General features: G+C 39.4%; 4 protein-coding genes across 6 annotated transcripts; 3 read left to right on the top strand and 1 right to left on the bottom strand.

The window, feature by feature from the left end:
• The first annotated feature begins 4,059 nt into the window (after positions 1 to 4,059).
• LOC121809751 lies at positions 4,060 to 7,159 on the top strand. The gene is made up of 2 exons (XM_042210526.1): positions 4,060 to 5,960; positions 6,759 to 7,159. The coding sequence occupies exon 1, from the start codon at positions 4,232 to 4,234 to the stop codon at positions 5,915 to 5,917; it is 1,686 nt and encodes a 561-aa protein (XP_042066460.1). The 5' UTR covers positions 4,060 to 4,231; the 3' UTR covers positions 5,918 to 5,960; positions 6,759 to 7,159.
• Positions 7,160 to 8,539: 1,380 nt separating this feature from the next.
• On the top strand, positions 8,540 to 10,976 carry LOC121806740 (plant UBX domain-containing protein 4-like). Its single transcript, XM_042206874.1, has 4 exons — positions 8,540 to 9,110; positions 9,445 to 9,739; positions 10,269 to 10,364; positions 10,472 to 10,976. The coding sequence occupies exons 1-4, from the start codon at positions 8,596 to 8,598 to the stop codon at positions 10,853 to 10,855; spliced, it is 1,290 nt and encodes a 429-aa protein (XP_042062808.1). The 5' UTR covers positions 8,540 to 8,595; the 3' UTR covers positions 10,856 to 10,976.
• A 317-nt stretch (positions 10,977 to 11,293) lies between these two features.
• On the bottom strand, positions 11,294 to 12,295 carry LOC121806741 (uncharacterized protein At4g08330, chloroplastic-like). Its single transcript, XM_042206875.1, has 3 exons — positions 12,180 to 12,295; positions 11,510 to 11,645; positions 11,294 to 11,435 (listed from the first exon to the last, which is right to left on the bottom strand). Exons 1-3 carry the CDS (start codon positions 12,269 to 12,271, stop codon positions 11,322 to 11,324), a joined length of 342 nt encoding a protein of 113 aa, XP_042062809.1. The 5' UTR covers positions 12,272 to 12,295; the 3' UTR covers positions 11,294 to 11,321.
• Positions 12,296 to 12,883: 588 nt separating this feature from the next.
• Positions 12,884 to 16,469, top strand: LOC121806599 (chromatin remodeling protein EBS-like). 3 transcript variants are annotated; one of them, XM_042206710.1, is made up of 6 exons: positions 12,884 to 13,141; positions 13,467 to 13,591; positions 14,443 to 14,785; positions 14,868 to 14,936; positions 15,703 to 15,841; positions 16,290 to 16,469. In XM_042206710.1, the coding sequence occupies exons 2-6, from the start codon at positions 13,561 to 13,563 to the stop codon at positions 16,314 to 16,316; spliced, it is 609 nt and encodes a 202-aa protein (XP_042062644.1). In that variant the 5' UTR covers positions 12,884 to 13,141; positions 13,467 to 13,560; the 3' UTR covers positions 16,317 to 16,469. The 3 variants fall into 3 exon arrangements, with proteins under 3 accessions (XP_042062644.1, XP_042062642.1, XP_042062643.1); XM_042206708.1 differs by lacking the exon at positions 13,467 to 13,591; XM_042206709.1 differs by having other exon boundaries at positions 12,884 to 13,591.
• Positions 16,470 to 18,469: the final 2,000 nt, after the last annotated feature.

Here is an 18,469-nt window from a genome sequence, read left to right as displayed (position 1 = left end):
AAATTTTAAAACTTTATGGTCAAAAAAAGTTTAAAAAATGATTCATTAGGGGCTAAAGCCCCTCCCCCATTGCATGTAGGTCTGCCAGTGCTCCCGCCAATTGTAGAGCCTGAAAAGACCAAATCTATGTTGCCAAAATGGAACAAACTCCAATATTAGCAACAAATTCACTCCTTAGTTCCAGTCCATGCATTAAACCCCCGAAATCACAACCCGACCGCCTTTTAATGAAGCATCCGTGTTTAACTTCGAAGTACCCGGCGAAGGAGGCCTCCACCCTACCGAAAGAGGCGGCCTAGCTGCCCCCATACCTACTATAGCAGCCAACCGTGTTACCTCGAAAGTCCTCACCATCATAATAATTTGTGCTATGACTCACGTCGGGCTGACCCATTCACCCTTAAATATAAAAACCACACTTTTTCTCCAAATGAGCCAACACCCCCTACTCCAAAACTATACCCCATCTAACTCGACGCCCTATTTACATATTTGAGTTTATAGTATAAGCCACTCATTCCGACGACTAATGACAAGTCAAGAAACCAATTTATCCCACCATTTCTCAGAAGAATTTCCCATGTCCTTGTCGAATCAATACAGTCACATAGCATATGAAGCTCATTCTTGGAATGCCTACTGCACATGCTACAAACATATGACGAGGATATGCCCCGCCTTCTGTCTTTCTACATAAACCAAAAGACCATTATTCAACACTAACTAGGACCTCATTAGGGTGAGACAGAGTTCCAACCAAATCATCCCACTTATAAATATTGCATCCGTTCCATAATCCCATAAAAATAGTCTTGTTCATTTTTCTACTTTGGGATGTCCCACAAAATTAGTTCATTTTAATTTTGGTTAAGTTTTTTTATCTCTTAAAAAGTGAGTTTCATTCTCTACTATCAATCATATGATTTCTTTTACTTTATGTTTCTCTCGTACTTTAATAATTTTGCATTAAAACTCATACTGTCCCCAAAATCACTATTTTTACGGGACAAAAAGAGTATAGTAGATATCTTGATATTGTTTAGGGCTCATTTTTCCTCCGTCTCTGCTTCCAAAACCAAGATGCATCTGAGCGCTAGTCCCAAATCCCTAGCTAGAACCATCTTCTTTAGTACTTCTTTCGTCCGCCATTAAAAGTCTCATTTCTTAGCGGCACAGGTTTTAAGAAATGTTAAGAAAATTGGATGGAAACAAGTTAGTGGAATATGAGTCTCACTTGTATATAGTATTAGTTTTAAATGAAATGTGAATAAAACGAGTTAGTGAAATGTGAGATCCTATTACCATTTATAGTAAAAATTAACCAGGACTTCTATTCGTGGATGGACTAAAATAGAAAAACGAGACTTCTATTCAAGGTCAAAGAGAGTAAATAAATTGAACTTTAATTATTACTCCCCCTGTTTTCTAAGGCCATCCACAATAGGAATAGCCCAGCAATAGCCCAGCCATAGCCCAGCCACTGCCACATCATCAGCACTAAAAATCCTCCTGCCACATCATAAATAGCCCAGCCATAGCCTAGCCACATCATAAATAGCCCAGCCACATCAATAGCCATATCACTAATAACAATTATATAAAATGACATAATTAACAATCACACAATATACGAAATTTAATTTACGAGACATATACGGGAAAAGTTTAATAATACTATTAAAATTTAAAAAAGTACAATAATTTAAAAAAGTACATTAATTTAAAAAAAATACATTAATAAAAAAGAGTGACAATTCACTCCTCGTCTCCGTATGAAAATGGTGCGAATGAAAATGACGAGCAAAGCGCGTATATATAGTGTTTCGGAAAAAAAAAAATTAATTTTCGCGCTGGGCGGTGCGCTGGGCGATCCGGGAGCTGCAATAGCGCCGAAAGGACCGCCCAGCCGACCGCCCAGCGCCACGCCACCGCCCAGCGCTGCGCGGTTTCTCTCTCCAGTCAGCGGCTGGGCGGCTGCAATAGACCGCCCAGCGAACCGCCCAGCGCCGGCGCTCGGCTGGGCGGTCGCTGGGCGGTTATTGTGGATGGTCTAAGAGTATGAAATTTGAAATAAATATGAGTTTTAATGCAAAATTGGTAAAGTAAGATAAAATAAGAGAAAAGTAGTGGAATTTGTATAAGAGCATCTCCAATAAGCACGGACGTCAAATAGCCATCAAATAGCCTTCACACTGTCACATCATCAGCACTACAATTCTCCTGCCACATCAGCTTGCCACATCAACTGGACATCAAATAGCCCTCACATAGCCTTCACACTACCTATCCACATCACTAATAACAATTATATAATTTAATTTACACTTGTATCAACATACGGAATTTAATTTACGAGACAAATACGGGAAATTCGAATAATACTATTAAAATTTAGAAAGTACATTAATTTTAAAAAAAAGTACAATAATTTAAAAAAAGTACAAAAATTAAAAAGTACAATTAAAAAAGTACAATATTTCTATATGGAAACATAAAACATTCAAGGATGTCTCTATAAAAGAAAGATAACCTAGAATGATTTTTGTCCCACATCGAATGTGAAACATAAAACATTCAAGGATGTCTCTATAAAAGAGATACAACCTAGAATGATTTTTGTCCCACATCGAATGTGGAACATAAAACATTCAAGGATATCTCTATAAAAGAGAGACAACCTAGAATGATTTTTGTCCCACATCGAATGTGGAACATAAAACATTCAAGGATATCTCTATAAAAGAGAGACAACCTAGAATGATTTTTGTCCCACATCGAATGTGGAACATAAAACATTCAAGGATGTCTCTATAAAAGAGAGACAACCGAGAATGATTTTTGTCCCACATCGAATGTGCAACATAAAACATTCAAGGATATCTCTATAAAAGAGAGACAACCTAGAATGATTTTTTCCCACATCGAATGTGGAACATAAAACATTCAAGGATGTCTCTATAAAAGAAAGATAACCTAGAATGATTTTTGTCCCACATCGAATGTGAAACATAAAACATTCAAAGATGTCTCTATAAAAGAGAGACAACCTAGAATGATTTTTGTCCCACATCGAACGTGAAACATAAAACATTCAAGGATGTCTCTATAAAAGAGAGACAACCTAGAATGACCCACATCGAATGTGAAACATAAAACATTCAAGGATGTCTCTATAAAAGAGAGACAACCTAGAATGATTTTTGTCCCACATCGAATGTGAAACATAAAACATTCAAGGATGTCTCTATAAAAGAGAGACTACCTAGAGTGGTTTTTGTCCCACATCGAATGTGGAACATAAAACATTCAAGGATGTCTCTATAAAAGAGAGACAACCTAGAATGGTTTCATAATTCGCAAGCCCATTAAATATATATGGGTTATTACGAATTTCTTGTATAAATTTATTTGTAAAAATTGTTTTTAAATATTAAAAACAATTTTCATAAATAAATAGTATTTTTAAATTTTTTTTTAAATTCGAATTTTTAAAATTCGAATTAAAAAAAAAAATTAAAAATTTGACGCCGGTTTGGCGCCGATCCGGGACGCACAATGGCGCCCGTGAGGATCGGCGTCGGAACCGGCGTCAGCGTGGGAATCGGCATGGCGACGCCGATTTTGACGCCGATTTCGCCCATGCCGGTTCCAATGGTTCGGCGTCAAACCGGCGTGGGCGAAAAATCGGCGTCGCGGTGGTGATGCCGGTTATTGGAGATGCTCTAAGTGAATCGTGGGGTCTATTTTTGAAATGGAAAGTTTCTAGTTTACAAAAGGAACGGAAAAGGTAAGAGTTTTTATTTTTAGGAAACGAGAGATGTAGTATATAAAAATTTGTAAAACTAAAAATATTAGCATAAGTTATAAGGCATTCGAATATAAATTAGTAGTAGCAGTGAAATTATGTTTAGCATAACCTTGATCGACGCTGAGGAATGACGTTGGCAATAAATATGAATCCAACTAAATGCGACTCATGCTTGTAAAATCTTACCAATTCTCGTTAAATATTGCAGAACTAACAAAGCAAATGGCACAAATAGATTTTGACAGCTGGGCATGAGGCAACGAAATAAAAGGCAGTTTTAAGTAGGGATTCTAGTGCGCCCTCTTCCCTCCTTTTTTTTACCAGTCTTTCACCCCCTTCATCACCATTTCCCTATCCCATTCTCTCCTTTTCACAATTCCCTCCGCCTCTAAGTCTCGTAAATCTCACAAAAGCAAAACACAGATGCCCTCCTCCGCCTCCGAAACCCTCCTCTCCATCTCCCTCCTCCTCGACCGACTCCTCCTCGCCTCCCTCTCCGTCTCCTCCTTCTCCTCCCGCTGGCAAATCATCCGCTCCAAACTCGCCTCCGCCAAATCCCTCCTCTCCGAAATCTCCGACTCCCCCCACTGGTCCGACAACCCCCTCCTCCTCACTCTCCTCCCCTCCCTCCTCTCCACCCTCCGCCGCACCGAAACCCTCTCCCTTCAATGCTCCCTCCCCTCCTTCTTCGGCGGCAAGCTCCTTATGCAGTCCGACCTCGACATGGCCGCCGCCTGGCTCTCCCGCCACACCAACGACCTCGACCTCCTCCTCCGCTCCGGCGTCCTCCACCAGTCCACCGCCATCGTCCTCTCCCGCCCCGACCCCTCCTCCCCCAACCACGACCTCGCCTTCTTCGTCAGAGACCTCTTCACCAGGCTCCAGATCGGCGGCCTCCACTTTAAACTCAAGGCTCTCGATTCCCTCATTCACCTCCTCTCCGACCACGACAAGTCCGCCGCCGCCGTCGTCGCCAAAGAGGGGAACATCTCCTGCTTGATCTCTCTCCTCGATTTGAACGCTCATTTCTCGATTCGAGAGCTCGCCGTCGTCGCCGTCTCCCTCATCGTCTCCGCCGGCGATTTGCCCAGGAAGTGCGTGTTCGAGGAAGGGGCTTTAGGTCCTCTCCTGAGGATAATCGAATGCGGCACAATGCCGATGAAGGAAAGCGCTGCTATGGCCGTCGAGTTCATCACCGACGACCCTGACAACGCGTGGGCGGTTTCCGCCTACGGCGGCGTCGCGATTCTCGTTGAATTGTTGAAATCCGGCTCGATTTTAGCTCAATCACACGCCGCGGGTGCAATTCGGAACATTTCCGGCGTTGAGGATATCCGAATTGCTTTAGCGGAAGAAGGCGCTATCCCTATTTTAATGCAATTGCTCATTTCCGGTAGCCAATCGACGCAGGGGAAGGTCGCTAATTGCATTTCAATCCTCGCCTCTACCGATGAGAAATTCAGAGGGCTTTTACTGGAGGAGAAAGGATTGCATCGATTACTGCAGCTGTTCTGCGATTGCTCCAACTCTGAAACAATGGAGCACGTTTTACGCTCGATTTACTCCCTCTCCGTCTCCGATTCCGGCTACAGAATGCTCTCCGGATCGACGGCGTTCATCATACAGATAGTGGAGCTCGTGAAGCACGGCAATGTGATGCTACAGCACATCTCAGCCTCGTTGCTCGCGAATTTGGCGATCAGCGACGGCAACAAGAGGGTAATCGCCGGAAGCATGGGATCACTTGTGAAATTGATGGAGTCGGTGAAGCCGGACGGGATGCAGGAGGTCGGGGCGAAGGCGCTGCTGTCGTTGCTGACGGTGAATTCCAATAAGAAGGAGTTCGTGAGGGATGAGAAGAGCTTGATGAGGTTGGTGCAGATGTTGGATCCGAGAAATGAGGTGGTGTCGAAGAAGTTTCCTGTCGCGGTGGTGGCGGCTCTAGTGGCTGGAGGGAGCCAGGGGTGCCGGAGGAGGCTCGTGGCTGCAGGGGCTCATGGGCACGTGCAGAGGCTCGCGGAGATGGACGTGCCCGGGGCAAAGAAGGCGCTGCAGAGACTCTCTGCGAATAGGCTAACCAGCATCTTCACTAGGGCTTGGCGGGACTGAACGGATCGATCAAGAAATCTAACCGTTTTTAAGCCATTGAAAGGTATACTGCTTCTTCATGAATTTTGTTTTTGTTTTGAGTAATTTTTGTTTGTTGTTTTATGTTCTTGCTTTAGTTTATGTTTAAGTTGTGAATTTGATCTGATTGGATTAGAGGTGTTCATTGTTTGTTTGTACTAAATTTGGGGATAGGTTGGTAGATTGGAAATTTGGAATGACATAAGAATCGAGATCCAATTTGAATAAATAATTGGGAAGAAGTAGATTGAAGCAAAAACTAGATCATGAGCTTATTCTTGTGATAAAATACTCTGACAACTGTTTTCAGATACACATAGGATTCCCACATTATCCATTTCTTAGACATTTTCAATTCAAGAATTTAACTTTATTTTTTCCTTGTGCTGCATTAATTTACATCCTAGAACAGAAGTTGGATGATTGTTTCATTAAAACAGGCAAGGAAGTAGTTGGTGGTCATAACCATTGAATACTAGGAGATAAAAATAAGTGTAGTTCACATGATACTTGTAAGTCTGGGGCCAACCAAAAATGTGATATCAATGCCATGGTGAGGTGAGGGCCCTTTGACATCCCAATCCCTAACTGTTTGTAGTGATTTTGCTCGACTTCTAGAAGACGAACATGATTGAGACGTTGCTGTAGTGGTGGTGGTCGTGGTCATGGTCATGGTTGTGGGTGTTTCACAAATCTAGACACACTACATTAAAAGTGTGACACATTTGATTTTCCTCATCATATACAAATGCTATGATTATAAGCCCATTTTCACCAACACTCTCATCACTGCTGTTTTGGTTATGTTTCATCATTTCTACAGATTGTTGATGGAGTGAGATTTACCTTAACAGTCGGAGACGAAGAAGGTCTCCTTAGGCAACAAACGTAATCGGAGTACGTCTGAAAGCTTAACTAATGGTAGTTACATACTGTAATATATGGAAGAAATTGAACATTTGGACAAAAAAAAGAAAAAAAAATGAAGAAGGGTTGTTTCTATTTTTATTTGACGATGGCATGGATACGGTTATTAGGGAGTATCCTTGTTTAATTTCTTTTTTGTTTTCTAAATTATCATTTTATTAATTTGGTATGTGTAATTGAAGTAGAGTGTGCTGTGTTCAATGGTTTTCACCTCTGTAATTCCTTCGTTACTATGTTTGTTATTGTACATTTCTTCTTCACGCCTGTAACTTTAATCTTTTATTTCATTTCATTTCATTTCGGTGATGACTCCAATTTTGCACTAATTTATTTTATTATTTTTAATCTCATATATTAGGTATTATTTTTAAATTAAAATACGAGATTTGGGCCGGATTTTTTTCTTCCCATTTATTGAGACTTGGAGAAAGGGAAAATAGGTTCATCACGAGGGAGGAAGCAGCGGCGTGATGTAGGGGAAAAGTAGACTTGATATTTTTCTTTTTTTATTTTTATTTTTAATCTGTTAACGATGGAATATATGAATCTTTATTGAGAATATATTCTTTTGATATACTCAGGATCTTTATCTAAAGTAGTTGAACAATTGATTTTTTTTTTCAATTATTATTTATTATTTATGAAATACAGTAACAAACAAAATTGGGGTTTATGCTCATTTATATATACAATAGAAAAATGATAGACAAGAATCTGCTTAATTACTTAATTACGTAAGGAAGAATATTCCAATTTACCACTCCATTTTGCTACGGAATTTGTGTATATATCTGGCACTCCAACGCCAGGCCCAATTTATTTTATTTTAATCAATGGAGCAAATATATTTTCGATCTAGTAATGGTTGGACTAATAATTTGGGTCTTACCAATCATTCTAGTTAGGGTTGCACTAATAACTTTGGTCATACGAAGTAACAATCATGAAACGGTGCCTTCTTTAAACAACCACCTCTTGTATTATTGTTTCTGACCTCATATATATACACATACTCAAAAAAACTTATGGGATATTCGTAGGGGTGGATACGATTTGGATAAAATCGAACCAAATCGTATAGTCGTTGTTTAATCTTTGAAGCAATAGTTATACATTGGATTGATTTAATTATCTAGCCAATTATAAACTTTAAGAAAGATTACCCCCTACGCAAGTCGACTACACTTGGCCACAATTTGTATGTGCATATATATTAAGATAGAATATAAAAAATACTGGATTAGTATTCAGTTATAATATTATAACCAGTCCATTACTTACACAAACATATTAAATTTGATAATTTTATATCACGTTCATATATTTAAAATAAAACATGTTATTGTAATAGTTTTCTACTATATCATTATATTGATATATTCGTCTGTGATTAAGAGTTTTGATTAGCCATTTTGATTCGTTCGTGATTAGGAGTCCACTCGTGACGGGGATACTGTGTTTATCAAGAATTTCATTTCGAAAAGAAAAGATAAGGACGAATAATTGCAATTCTATTTTGAGTATTCTCAAAACGCATAATATTCGCACACTTATAAGTAAAATGACGTCACATTTCAATTCGAAATTTAGGTGAAATTTATTTCGCCAATTTTACCCAAGGAGTTAAAAGTTAAAAATTTCAAGTCGCAGCTGCTGACAGTTACAGTCCATATAAATCCGAACCAAAAATTCCTCAACAAGAAAAAAATCGAGCAAAAAAGAGCACTCCAACAATGGCGAATCAGTCGCCGGAATTCGCCGGAGATGCAACTCTCGACGGCCACCCTCATATTGCCCTAATCAACACCTTCTGCGAGATCACCGCCTGCGCTTCCAAATCCGAAGCCCTATTTTTCCTCGAATCGCACAATTTCGATATGGACGCCGCGGTCTCCACCTACCTAGACGACGCCAACCCCGTCGAGCCTTACGCACCCGGTCCGGCTTCCCCGGCTGCGCAGTCGAATTCTCTTTATTCACCTTCGGAGTCGCTGTCACCGTCTCCTTCCCGGTCGCGATCCCCATCTCCGCCACCTGCTTCCCGACCGTACAGTCTCCGCTCCGCCGCTATAAGTGGCGCTGGAGTTAGTGGTTCCGCTGCTGGCGGCGCGAGGCGTGGAGGCGCTGGCGCTGGCGCTGGCGGCCGAATTAGGACTTTCGCTGATCTCAATAAGAATCCTACAAATGAGGAGTCTGATAGTGATCCTGATTTTGATCCTCAGGAATACTATACTGGCGGAGAAAAGAGGTAAAATATTGCTCCTTGCGTTGAGTTTAGCTTAATTTTCATATGGTATTTGTCATGTAGTAGTTTACAATTTAAATGATTAACCAGTTTCATTATGCAGTAAAGAAACTTTGTTATGCATGATAAGCTCTATTTCTATCATGATCAAAACCTAGCCATATGATTGTTTGCGATCTAGTTTACAATTTTACTGATCAAATACTAGATCATTATGTAGTGAATATAGATTGTGTCTATAAATTCGATTACGATCAAACCCTAGCTTGTTATGTAATGAAGAAAAAAATGTGTTTATCCTCAGTTCGATTTAGCTAATGCTATTGTATGCAATTAGTGGAATGCTTGTTCGTGGTCCACCAAAGCCGAATGATGTAGATGCCATATTCAATCAAGCAAGACAGTCAGGAGGTGTAGAAGCAGCAGCTGAACATATCTTGCCTTCTTCAAGCTCAAGAAGTTTTGCTGGGACGGGAAGGCTACTCTCCGGGGAGGTTTCGTCTGCTACCCCTGAGCCTAGCCTGCCTCAAACTGTTGTTACCCACAACATCACTTTTTGGAGAAATGGATTCACAATTGATGATGGACCTCTGAGGAGGTTTGATGACCCTGCAAACGCCTCCTTCTTAGAGGTATATTGTTGCACTTTTTGTTCATTTGATCCCAAAAATTTGTTTTGTAGAAACTGTTGTCATGCGCAACGTAACCTTCCTGTGATGACTAGTAATGCCAAGGCTGTATGGGTCATTGGATGATACGAGTGGTTTTATCGTGTTTTGTTATTAGCTCCCAACTAGATCGATTAATCTTGACGTGGTCACATCACACTCTGTTTCTAGCTTCCAAAGAAACTTAATTTCTTTTAATTCTCTGGTAGCAAATATGCTTTTAAATCCAGCTCAAAAGTTTGGTATTCGTATTTTCTTCATTGAGATGCCATATCATATCATTGCTCCAAGTTAATTAATCTTGATTAAGATGCCATATTTTATCATCAGCCTCTCTGCTTGAAGATTGTTTCTACTTTCTTTTGATGATCAGTTGATCACCAGTTAGGCTCAGGATTCCTTGTGTTGTTTTAGCTCTAGTTCATTGACACTTTTCTTTGTTAGCTTCCTAATGAAACTGTGGTGCTATTTGTAAATATATATCATGATGCAGAGCATTGCAAAGTCCGAGTGCCCAAGGGAGCTTGCACCGGCTGATAAGAGGAATGCTGTTCATGCTAATCTTACTAGGAGGGAGGAAGACTACAAGGTTTATGCTCACTTCTAACAATCTAATACCTGTGTCGTTTCACCTGCAACTACTTCAATATTGTAGACTTTTGTCTACTTAGAGTTGCTCATGCTTTTGAAATGCAGGAGCCACCAAAAAAGAGTCTTCCCTTCCAAGGAGTTGGAAGAACTCTAGGTGGCACCAGTGACACAGCAGCGCCAATGGAAGCGAGAAGCATTCATACTGTGCTGACTGCTGCTCCCACACCATCCCTCGGTCTGGTTGTTGATCAGGCGCAGCCTTCCACATCTATCCAGCTGAGGCTGGCAGATGGGACACGCATGGTTTCACGCTTCAACAACCACCACACGATCAGAGATATCCGAGGCTTCATTGATGCATCGCGGCCTGATGGACCAAGGACTTATCAGCTGCAATCCATGGGCTTCCCTCCCAAACAGCTCATTGATCTGGACCAGACGATAGACGAAACCGGAATTGCAAATTCGGTCGTGATCCAGAAACTATAGCCAGTAATTATTTGGGTATATTATATTGCTGTGACTATGGTTTAAGAAACTGCTGATTTAGTCTTATATTTTGTTGAAAACCAATTACTCTACATCTTTGCATATTTGGGACTTCTTTGCATATTTGGGACTTCTTTGCATATTTGCATCATTGCATATTTGGAACTTCTACACTCCCCCATGTGATGCATAAATAATATGTTTGCTAGACAACTTTGTTTTAGTATAATATATATATTTAGACACACACACACACTGAATTGGAAAAAAAATAGAAGCTACATCTGCATCTGTATTTGGTTGTTGATTGGGAAAAGTAGAAGTTACAAAACCTTTTGAACATACTTAATCAATCAATTGAACAGTTGAGCTTGTTTGATCATGAAATTCTTCAAATTTTGTGTCCAATTCATCACTAAGAGTAAATGCCACGGGTTTCAGAGAACGTATCTTCATCTCGTACATCCTACGAGTAGAGATCCCGTCCCAAGTCGCTGAGCCTTGCTTTACCAGTTGAAACGGAGAGGAAGGAGTGCCATCCTCCACATTCCATGCCGTGCCAATGTAGCTCCGGCAACCCCTACATAACAGCTTGGTTCGTCGTTGAAATAGTCTCCATGAACGCAAGTAGGGTAGCCATCGGTGCTTGTTTACCTGCGTGAATCGGCTCTCATCAACGGAGAAGAAGGATATGACCCCTCGTTTCATCGACTTGCCGTACTCTGAATCGATCAATGATATGTTGCGGTTGCAAGAGTTGAGGTTCAGTTCGTACCCACATGAGCCACAACTGCCGCAAGAAAAAAAAAAGGGAATTAACAATTAACGAACTAGGATTGAGCATGAGAACTGGATCATCAACTTCAATATTAATTAAAATTGCTTTCAAGAAATTAATTTTATATACTATATTCAGCGAGAACATATACATATATGATAATTTGAATTCATTTTCATCACAAAATCTACATTTGAATTCATTTTCACCATATTGAAAGTTACAGCATGGCTTACCTTCATCTAATTATCTATATTCACACAAAGTTTATAACTTTAGTTCTTGAAATCAAAGCAAGACAAAATTTCACACATATCTTTAGTCCATGTAGCTCTAAACAATAAAATGATAAGCTCAATCTATCTATCTATCACAGAATCTTTTATATTCAATTTTTAATTTTCAAATAATGGTCTTAATGTAGAACTACAGAATACATTTATATACTAAGTGAATGAGCAGAAAATATGAAAAGGAAAGGAATTGATGAAAGCCCATTACACACACTCCAGTGGGAGACGATGGGTGGGAAAGAGAGAATAAAACCTGTAAGATACATGAGAGTAGGAATCAGATGATGTCAGTTGAAGTGGCGGAACAGCCTCAAGATCGCCGCCGCCGCCGCCGCCGCCGCTCATTACTGTGTGTTGTGATTGTGAGTGAGTGAGAAGAAGAGTAGAATAAGTAACGAGCTGGGAGCGGACAGCATCAAAAGGCTTGCAACGGTAACTGCGTTGCCGTGATTGCCTACGCTGGTGTAGCTGCACCTCGAAATTGCATTTATTTTTTTTAAAGAGTAGACCGTTATTTATTTTTAAATTAATTTTTAGCAAATCAGACATCGTTATGTTAAATAATCTGTTGTCAAGTCGTATAAATTGAAAAATAATCTTAATACAATACCAAAATAATGCTAGAAGAGTTATTATTGCCTAAAATTAAATTAAAGTTTGTAGTTTGTTTCGTATTTGATCTTTTGTTTTCGTAAATGAAGATACAAATACTATATTCGTCAAATCAAAATAGTTTTGGTATTGGTTTGAAAAAAGAGTTTTAGAGGTGAACAAAATCTATATAAATACACTATGAACATTTAACCTTGATTATGTTGTATATTTTGAAGATCTACTCTTGATAAATAACAATAATATGTTAACTTTTTTAGTAAAATACATTTCATTGATTTATTATTTTTTTAGTAAAATGAGCCTAATTTAGAAAAAGAACATTTATAATTTGAAGTGGTAGAGTTAAATTGAAAGATCCATTGATCAGGTTAGGCAAAGCTGCCCGCGGGCAGGACTGAACCCTTGTCGTCCGACAAATTTCACCCGTAGCCACTGAATTTCTCTCTTCAACCCGGCAATTAGGGTTTCTGTTTCTCACTTCCCAGCTCAAAATTGGACCAGTATTTGCTGCACTTCCTTCGATCGCGATGGCGAAGACGAAGCCGGGGAAAAAAGACGTTGATTCCTACACTATAAAAGGCACCAACAAAGTTGTCAGACGTATTCCCATTTTGATCCACTTTGCTCTATTTTTTTTATTCGTTTTTATTTCTCTTGTGTTTTAAATCGTCGTGTTGGTGGTTGATTAACATGATTTTGTACTTTTGTATGTTGAGGTATCAAATATGGGGGTTTGAGCCGTGTTTTTGGGGCTGTTTGTTTTGATGTTTGTGGCTCATGCTTTGTGTTGCTAAAATGTTTTTTTTTTTCTTTCTATTCCTGAAGCTAGGGAATGTTTGTTTGAGGTTGATTAGAATTTGGAATTTGTTTGTAATTTTGTTAACTAGCTTTGGTTAAACAACTCTGTTTTAAGCTTCTTTATCAGGTTTCTGGTTGGTTACTTGCAAGTTTGAAATGCCTAAATGCTGTCATTTTAACTTGGTTTGGAGCCCGTTGTTTGTACACGTGTAACCGGGCAGATGAATGATCTCAATTCGGACGGAAACAAAGGTTTTGGTGCTGTTTCTAACTCGTTATCTTGTCCTAGGAAATGTGCTAGAACTGTTTTAGTTTTGAATATGTGTGTTTTCATCCACCTCGGCCACTTCAAGTCTAGTTTTGAAATTTTGAACTTGATGGTTTATATATGTTGCAGTGTTGTTAGGGTCGCGGGGCGCATCGGGTCGCTGAGGTAAAAATTCGGGTCGCGGGTCGACGAGTCGACTGGGTCGAGAGACCCACAAATCTAGGCTAATTGTTTTGCCTTTTAATATTAAATAAAATAAATATATTGCTCTAATGTTTATAATATATCAAATAATATAAATGTAGACGCAATTCATGTGAATAGAGATAAAGTGGAAAATAGAAATGATCAAAATATCAAAACAATTCATAAGTCATAACACAATAAATAATTGATACCATTGTCTGAAAATATCAAAACAAATGAATATATGAAGGGTGGCAGCAAAAGATCTTTGAATTGTTTATTTGTTTAGGAGTGAAGAGGCTGAATTCTAAAGTGTAGAAAGTAGGTTTGAAAAGTTTGATGTGGTGCATGCATATATATAGAGAATTGTGATTCGGAGAGTCAGAAAACATGTGAGAAATTTGAGAAAATCAGAGATAGCATATGTTTAGGGCGACCCAGGCGACCCACTCGACCCAACGGCGACCCACTCGACCCAACGGCGACCCTGTACCTCGATCAACCCACCCATGTTGGGGCGGTGATGGTCTCGACCCAGGCGACCCGAGCGACCCGAGCGACATTTTGACAACACTGATATGTTGTGCCTTGATACATTCATTTAGTATAGTTTAGTTGATGTGAACTGAAATAAACGGGTGTTTGTCAGCTGGAGATTGTGTGTTGATGAGACCGCCTGATTCGGACAGGCCACCATATGTGGCACGAGTCGAAAAGATTGAGGCTGACCACAGGAGTAACATGAAAGTGCGGGTGAGGTGGTACTACCGCCCCGAGGAATCAATTGGAGGCCGTAGGCAGTTCCACAGTTCCAAGGAGCTATTCTTGTCGGACCACTACGATGTACAAAGTGCTCATACCATTGAAGGAAAGTGCATTGTGCATACGTTTAAGAACTACACCAAGCTAGAGAATGTGGGGACGGAGGATTACTTTTGCAGATTTGAGTATAAGGCTGCTACTGGAAGCTTCACTCCCGACCGTGTTGCTGTGTGAGTCTCAGCTATTAAAGCTTTGATGATCAGTTATTTTTTACTCTATTTGTTTATTTATTTGTTGACTTTGTTTCTCAAGATATTGCAAGTGTGAGATGCCTTATAATCCAGACGATCTCATGGTGCAATGTGAAGGATGTAAAGACTGGTATGATATATATCCTACAGTTATTTTTCTTATAATATAATATTCATCTGTGTATATGAGGGTCTCTGAGAATAATTTGTTTCATCACAAATTCGGAATTTTCAACTCTTCCCCCTCTGTCGCGAATTCATAACTATCCATTTATGCAGCCAAGTCGAGGTTCATCATGTTTGCCACTTTGACCTGTCCAGCTAGCTGTATTTCACTAATTTTACATTTATAAAGAGATAATCGAAAATAAAAGGGTGTTTTTCCATAAAAGATCATCCAGATGACCTCCTTAGTCTATGAATCCTCTGTGTCTAAACCATTATTGGCCTTCTTCCCTGGGTATATTGTTATTTCTTTCTCCTATTCGAAAAATATTTTGAGTTTACAACAGAGAGGAACATGCCTGTACTCGGGAAAGGCAGTCCAGTTTGGGAAATTTTGCTATATTTTCTACCATCAGAGGCAAAGATCTCATGCTAGAAACAATCAGATATCTTTACTGAGATATCACTACAGATGTGTGGTTTGAGCGATTTTATTTTTAATAATGCAAATTCTGGCTAGTTAGTAGTAACTTATATTATAGACTAAACAGAGCCAAATTGGTGAGTACTTTCTGATGCTCATGACACACGTTTTTCATACTATGATGTTTTCTCTTTCTTCGGCCAACTTAGAACTTGTGTTGTGTTGGACTGAATATTATTTTCGTGTGGACGTCATTTCCTTACATCCCTTTGGAGGATATGTTTCTGATGCTTCTTTCTGATTGAAGGTTTCATCCTTCTTGTATGGGCATGACTATTGAAGAGGCAAAGAAGCTGGATCAGTTCATGTGCTTGGATTGTTCATCCGACGATGATACCAAAAGGTCTTTGAACTCATTTCCTGTATCGCCAGCTGCTGAGACAAAGGTGAAGACGTTTTCTCCTCTTTGAGCTCATTTTTCTTCTTACCCATAGCAGTAGATGCCTCTACCCTGAAATTTTAGGCCATGGCTGTTAAAAATGATGGCTTCTCTTGAGAAGATAGTAATAGGAGAAATGAAAATCATGTTTATCAAAATTTTGTGTTCAGGTGAATCTCACTATACTCGTGTATTAGATATACACACATCACTCTCTCTCTCTCTCTCTCTCTCTCTCTCTCTCTCTCTCACACACACACACACACACACACACACACACACACACACACACACACTCTTAGTAGGAATAAGATGAAGTTTGGAACTCTTTTTACTTCGTCTCCTCTGTGCAGTAGCTGCAAGGGCGAGGGATGATTTTCTTTCTATTTTGAGACACAAAATACATACTTATTCAAGTAGGTATCCTTAACCCCTTGATGATAATGTATTGTTAGGTGGAGGCAAAGCGAAGAAAGAGGTGAATGAGTAGTGCATGAGTATGTACGAGTTTTCTTGCATAGTAGTGCACTGTTTGTTGTTGTACCGTGGAATTGTACAGTGCAGAGAGAGGGAAAACTATAAGACAAGGCCTGAGGCTTTTTCCTAATTTATGCTAACCTAGTTTTCATTATCTATTTATTGCGCAGACTAGTAAATTAGTACTACTACTACTACTACTACTACTCATTATTGTTATGTGCGTGTACAATTTCCCTTAAAAAACATTGAAATTGTTGATTGAAACCTATCGTTAAAGCTAGTTTTCCAAAAATGGTAAAATATTTTGGAAGTGTGACTTATAATTTGTTGTGTTTTCTGATGTGTATGTACTGTTTCTAGTTTTCAATCTCCATGTGTTCCTGCAGAGGGGCATGTTTTAACGTGTCTGGTTGAACATTGACAAGCTCAAGCTCCGACTCTATTTTGATTTTTGTTTTTTACTAAGGCTCGAGCTCTATTCATGCTTATAGACTTGGGCTTGAACTCGATTCAATTATAGGGTTTAGGTGAAACATTGTGAAACTAATCTAGGGCTTAGGTGATCGTCCCCTACAGCTTCCTGCCACATATCCTTCGCAGTCGTGAATGTGCGGCCATCATCAAAGGCGAAAATCGGAAGCTAAGGCGACTGGGTTTGTGAAAGGGTGAAGGGGATTCCGTATTGTGGAGAAAGGGGTAGTTTCGGGAATATTACCATTAAATTTGATCACTGTTTGAATCATAAGGTAATCACAACATGTAGGCTTAGTTAATATGCCAAAGATTTTATTCTACATTGAACCAAGATCATCAACATCTGCCAATCATCACCATATGCTTGAAAGCTGTAACGTTCTTGATAGAAATCATTGAAGAAGAGATCAGGTTCGAACCACTTTGGGTAACGAACGAGGTCGCCCGCAACGAAGCTCATGTAGCTTTTGCTCCCTTGTGGCACTATACTCACTTCCCCTTCCTCGATATAAAGAGCTGGTCGACCTCCCAGTCCCATGGAAGCTGGCACGTGCCTGTCTTCTATGCAGACCATTTTGAGACACTGAGCTCTGTCAGGGGCTTCTCGACACCTTCCTCTCTACCTTCATGTAGTAGAGCTCCTCTAATGGCGTCTCCACCTTCATTGCTCGTGCGGGCTGAAACTGCCTCGGGCCAGGAGCAAACCCTTTGTGCTTTTTGGCAGAAGACGGGGAGGGTGTTAGCATTGGAGCAGTGATACTACTAGCCATATTTGATGATCGTATAACCACTCGCTAGTTCAGTGACATGCAGAAACTGCACGAAAACACGAGGATCGAGATTATTTTGTTCTTTCAAAGCATACACCGTGGTTAAACAAGGGATGCGCTAAGAACTATCACCAATAACATAAATGTATGGAAATAGAATAGTTCATGTACTTATGCAATCTTGCATTGGTAAACCATTCTATTGTACATAGTATATCATAGACCAAATTAATGTGTTGATTGGATATCACATTTTAGGAGTAATTCAAAAGCAACTTTGATACGAGAGATCATTTCCCAGATTGTTTTTATTAACACACAAACTATAAACGCAGAAACAAACTTCACTTTACAGAAAAAACAATGCAGATTCAGTCGAGAATTGAAGGAACACAATATAAAATGAAAGAAAAATAAATGCAAATGGAACAATCAGAAAGAATTTAGGTTTGAGCAAGCAGAAAATCAGATTAATAGTAGAAGAATTATACTTTACCTCGTGTCGGTGAAGTCAACTGCAACTGTGAGGTTTATCCACAAAGAGGTGAGAATTCTATTTCTTGAGCTTCGAGTTCTCATTATTGCCTATAGTTTTCTCTCATTGATCACAAATGCTAAAAATAAGACTACAGGATTACAATGATACACTCCATTATGTAGTAAGACTAATTTATTGTAAATATACAAAACAGAGATTGTATTTTTTTATTCTATGAAACACAAAATAAGATACTAGTACTACTCTTTTTTTTCTTTTTAATCAGTTAAATAATCTTGGTCAAAAAAATATAAACTTAAGTTTTGGTATTCAGCTCGAGTCCATTTATGTTTTTCCACATGAGCCTATTTCAAGAATTTTGGCGGTAGATTTCACGTTGTAATAGAATGCGTTACTGCATGTAAATAAACTA

The sequence above is a fragment of the Salvia splendens genome, chromosome 6 (genome assembly GCF_004379255.2).
Source record: "Salvia splendens isolate huo1 chromosome 6, SspV2, whole genome shotgun sequence".
In the NCBI taxonomy this organism is placed as follows: Eukaryota; Viridiplantae; Streptophyta; class Magnoliopsida; order Lamiales; family Lamiaceae; genus Salvia; species Salvia splendens.
This window is presented reverse-complemented; position numbering and strand designations above follow the sequence as displayed.

Excerpts from the sequence above, each read along its gene's own strand:
- LOC121806740 (XM_042206874.1), top strand. The coding sequence starts at position 8,596 with ATGGCGAATCAGTCGCCGGAATTCGCCGGAGATGCAACTCTCGACGGC. Across the intron at positions 9,111-9,444 it reads TATACTGGCGGAGAAAAGAG|TGGAATGCTTGTTCGTGGTC; the intron begins GTAAAATATTGC and ends GTATGCAATTAG. Across the intron at positions 9,740-10,268 it reads CAAACGCCTCCTTCTTAGAG|AGCATTGCAAAGTCCGAGTG; the intron begins GTATATTGTTGC and ends ATCATGATGCAG.
- LOC121806599 (XM_042206708.1), top strand. The coding sequence starts at position 13,069 with ATGGCGAAGACGAAGCCGGGGAAAAAAGACGTTGATTCCTACACTATA. Across the intron at positions 14,786-14,867 it reads ACTCCCGACCGTGTTGCTGT|ATATTGCAAGTGTGAGATGC; the intron begins GTGAGTCTCAGC and ends TTGTTTCTCAAG. Across the intron at positions 15,842-16,289 it reads CGCCAGCTGCTGAGACAAAG|GTGGAGGCAAAGCGAAGAAA; the intron begins GTGAAGACGTTT and ends ATGTATTGTTAG.
- LOC121806741 (XM_042206875.1), bottom strand. The coding sequence starts at position 12,271 with ATGAGCGGCGGCGGCGGCGGCGGCGGCGATCTTGAGGCTGTTCCGCCA. Across the intron at positions 11,646-12,179 it reads TACTCTCATGTATCTTACAG|TTGTGGCTCATGTGGGTACG; the intron begins GTTTTATTCTCT and ends TTCTTGCGGCAG. Across the intron at positions 11,436-11,509 it reads ATGAGAGCCGATTCACGCAG|GGGTTGCCGGAGCTACATTG; the intron begins GTAAACAAGCAC and ends GCTGTTATGTAG.
- LOC121809751 (XM_042210526.1), top strand. The coding sequence starts at position 4,232 with ATGCCCTCCTCCGCCTCCGAAACCCTCCTCTCCATCTCCCTCCTCCTC.